The sequence below is a fragment of the Stegostoma tigrinum genome, chromosome 6 (genome assembly GCF_030684315.1).
Source record: "Stegostoma tigrinum isolate sSteTig4 chromosome 6, sSteTig4.hap1, whole genome shotgun sequence".
In the NCBI taxonomy this organism is placed as follows: domain Eukaryota; kingdom Metazoa; phylum Chordata; class Chondrichthyes; order Orectolobiformes; family Stegostomatidae; genus Stegostoma; species Stegostoma tigrinum.
The window spans coordinates 110,248,431-110,251,514 of record NC_081359.1 but is presented as its reverse complement, the minus strand read 5'-3'; the positions used below and the strand labels follow the sequence as shown (position 1 = coordinate 110,251,514).

Sequence of the window (3,084 nt, the reverse complement as noted above, 5' to 3'; positions counted from 1 at the left end):
AATTGCCCCACTACCCCCAGCATCCAGTTCTTCCTACGTTCGTTTACTTATTTTGCAAAAAAAACCCAATCCGGAATTGCAAGGCAATTGAATTGAATTTCTGCCCCTCCAGTTGCATCTCTCCATCTCCATCTCCATCTCCCTCCCTCCTCTCTCTCTCTCCCTCTCCACCTCTTCCTCCCTTCGCCCCTCTCTCTCCCTCTCTCCTCCCTCTCTCCCTCCCTCTCTCTCTCTCCCTCTCCACCTCTTCCTCCCTTCGCCCCCTCTCTCCCTCTCTCCTCCCTCTCTCCCTCCCTCTCTCTCTCTCCCTCTCTCCTCCCTCTCTCCCTCCCTCTCTCTCTCTCCCTCTCCACCTCTTCCTCCCTTCGTCCCTCTCTCCTCCCTCTCTCTCTCCCTCTCCACCTCTTCCTCCCTCTCTCCTCCCTTTCCCTCCCTCTCCCTCTCTCTGTGTGTGACCCTGTTGCTCGTGTTTATTTATTGGTTTTTGTTTTGCTCCGGACTCTGGGATTTTCACCGCCGGTCCCTGGGTTTGATCCTGCCGCAGGAGGAAGGGGGACACATGGCCAAGGAGTCGGTGCAGGTCCCGGACGATGGGGACTTCAGGACGTTCCGGGAGGAGTGTCACTCGGAGACCGGCTGGACCCTGAAATACGACAAGTCCGGGATCAGGGTCTGGGTGCAGATGACTGAAGAAGGCAGAGCCCTGCACAGGATTAAGGTAAAGCTAGATCCCCGGGGGGGAGGGGGCTCTTCCAAAACCCCGCGGAGCTGCTTCCTTATCGTGTTCCCTTCAATCTTACAGAGATTGTTCTCACCCCCCCCAGCCCTCCCTCTCCCACCCCCCACCCAACCCTCCCTCTCCCACCCCTCAACTCAACCCACCCTCTTCCCCCCAACCCAATACCCCCATCTCCCCCCAACCCACTCCCCCCATCTCCCCCCCAACCCACTCCCCCCATCTCCCCCCAACCCAATCCCCCCCATCTCTCCCTCCAACCCAATCGCCCCATCTCCCCCTCCAACCCAATCCCCCCCATCTCCCCCCCAACCCAATCCCCCCATCTCCCCCCCAACAAAATCCCCCTCTCCACTCCATCCCAACCACCCCTCTCCTCCCCATCCCAACCGCCTCTTCCATCCCACATCCCAACCCCCTCTTTCCCCATCCCATTCCAACCCCGTCTTCCCCAATCCCAACCCCGTCTTCCCTGATCCCACCCCCGTCTTCCTTCCCACATCCTAACCTTCTCTTCCTACCCTCCACCCCAATCCCCTCTTCCCCCCAATCCCAAGCCCCTTGTCCTACCTCTAATCTCAATCCCTCCTCCCCCATCTCATTCTCCTCTGACCCCTCTTTTCCCACAAAGCCCTCTTCTACTACCCCCCCGCCCCCTCTCTGAATCCCCCATCTCCACGCCCTCCCAATTCTCCCCCCTCCACCCCCTCTCCCAATTCTCCCCCCTCCACCCCCTCTCCCAATTCCTCCCCCCCACCCCCTCTCCCAATCCCCTCCCTCCGACCCCTCCCCCAATCCCCCTCTGACCCCTCTCCCAATCCCCCTCCTGCGACCCCTCTTCCATATCTCTCCTTTGACCTCTCCTTTCCAACCCTCCTCCAACTCCTGTTCCCCCACCCTTCAGGAGAAGATGTAGGTCACCTACTCCAAGGTTTGGTCCAGCCACTCTCCCCCCCACTCCCCGATTCCCCACTGTGCCACAGATAGACCCAGTAACTGAATATCCAGACCCTTGGGGCTGGAGAATTCCAAACATTCATAGCTATCAGAGCTAAGCGCTGAGTCTGTTGCCCCCTGCCCTGTGTTCAAGACCCTCGGTCATTACCTAGTGAGGTGGGTACGTGTCGAGGGCACTGAAGAGGTGACTGTTGTGGAGGGGACTGGAGTCACGTACAGGCCCACACCAGAAGGATAGCAGGTTCTATGAATTTCCTGAAGACAGTGAGTGAGTGAGTAAACTTTGCGGTGATTATGATGAGCTGATTGTTAAATTCTACCGCGTTATGGTCACTGATCCCTAGGGCACCCTGTACTCTGACATCATTTACTAAACCTGGCTCATTATCAGATCCAAAATAGCCTGATCTCAGGTGGGATGTACAACATAAAATCTAAAATCTACTACTCTAATAAACTATTCCAATTTTACTCCATCATTTCTTCCTGTTGGCTTCCTTTGTCAATCTGACTGTCCCAGTGTACGTGAAGATTCAAGTCACCGACTGCTGTCTCTGTTAGATGCCTGCACCACTTCCTGATTTAGACCAGAAGATGCAGGAGCAGAATTAGGCCCTTTGGCTCATCTTGACCATACTGACCAGGTTTCCCAAACTGAACTAGTCCCACTTGCCTGCATTTGGCCCATATCCCTCTAAACCTTTCCTATCCATGTACCTGTCCAAATGTCTTTTAAATGTAATTCTGCCCACTAGCACCACTTCCTCTGGCAGCTTGTTCCATACACGCACCACCCTCTGCATGAAAAAGTTGCCCCTCAGGTCTCTTTTAAATCTATCCCCTCTCACCTTAGGTCCTGTGCCCTGTATTTTTGGATTCCCCTACCCTGGGGGAAGGACCTTATCTATTCCACCCTATCCTAGCCCCTCATGATTTTATCAACCTCTTTACAGTTGCCCAATCATGGCTAATGTACTTTTCAACCCCATTCTCCGGCACTCTCCCTGTAACCCTGGATCTCCTTACCAATCAAGAACCTATCCTCCTCTGTCTCAGTGACTTGCCCTGCACAGCCCTCTGTGGCAATGGGTTCCACAGATTCCTCACCACACCCCCTCCCCTCCCCCCCCACCCCAGCTGAAGAAATTCCTCATCTCCAGTCAAAAGGGTTGTCCCTTCACTCTGAGGCTGTGCCCTCAGGTCCCAGTCTCTCCTACCGATGGAAACATCTCCCCAACATCCGGTCTATCCAGCCCTGTCAGTATTCCGTATTCGCTGTCTCACTGTCTGGTTGTTAGGAAGCCCATAGGCCTCTACCTGTGACTTCTTTCCTGTTTTATTTCTACCTCAAACCCATTTACATCACCCAGTCCCAGATAGTTTCTTCCCCT

General features: G+C 54.8%; 1 protein-coding gene across 2 annotated transcripts in view; it reads left to right on the top strand.

Moving 5' to 3' along the window:
• Positions 1-326: 326 nt before the first annotated feature.
• Positions 327-3,084, top strand: part of LOC125453410 (START domain-containing protein 10) — a 96,467-nt gene continuing 93,709 nt past the window's right edge. The window contains exon 1 of one of the 2 annotated variants that reach the window (XM_048532964.2): positions 327-718. In XM_048532964.2, coding sequence (XP_048388921.1) covers positions 560-718 — 159 coding nt within the window. In that variant the 5' untranslated portion in view covers positions 327-559. The remainder of the gene's footprint in view (positions 719-3,084) is intronic. The other variant, XM_059646952.1, reaches the window with a different exon arrangement.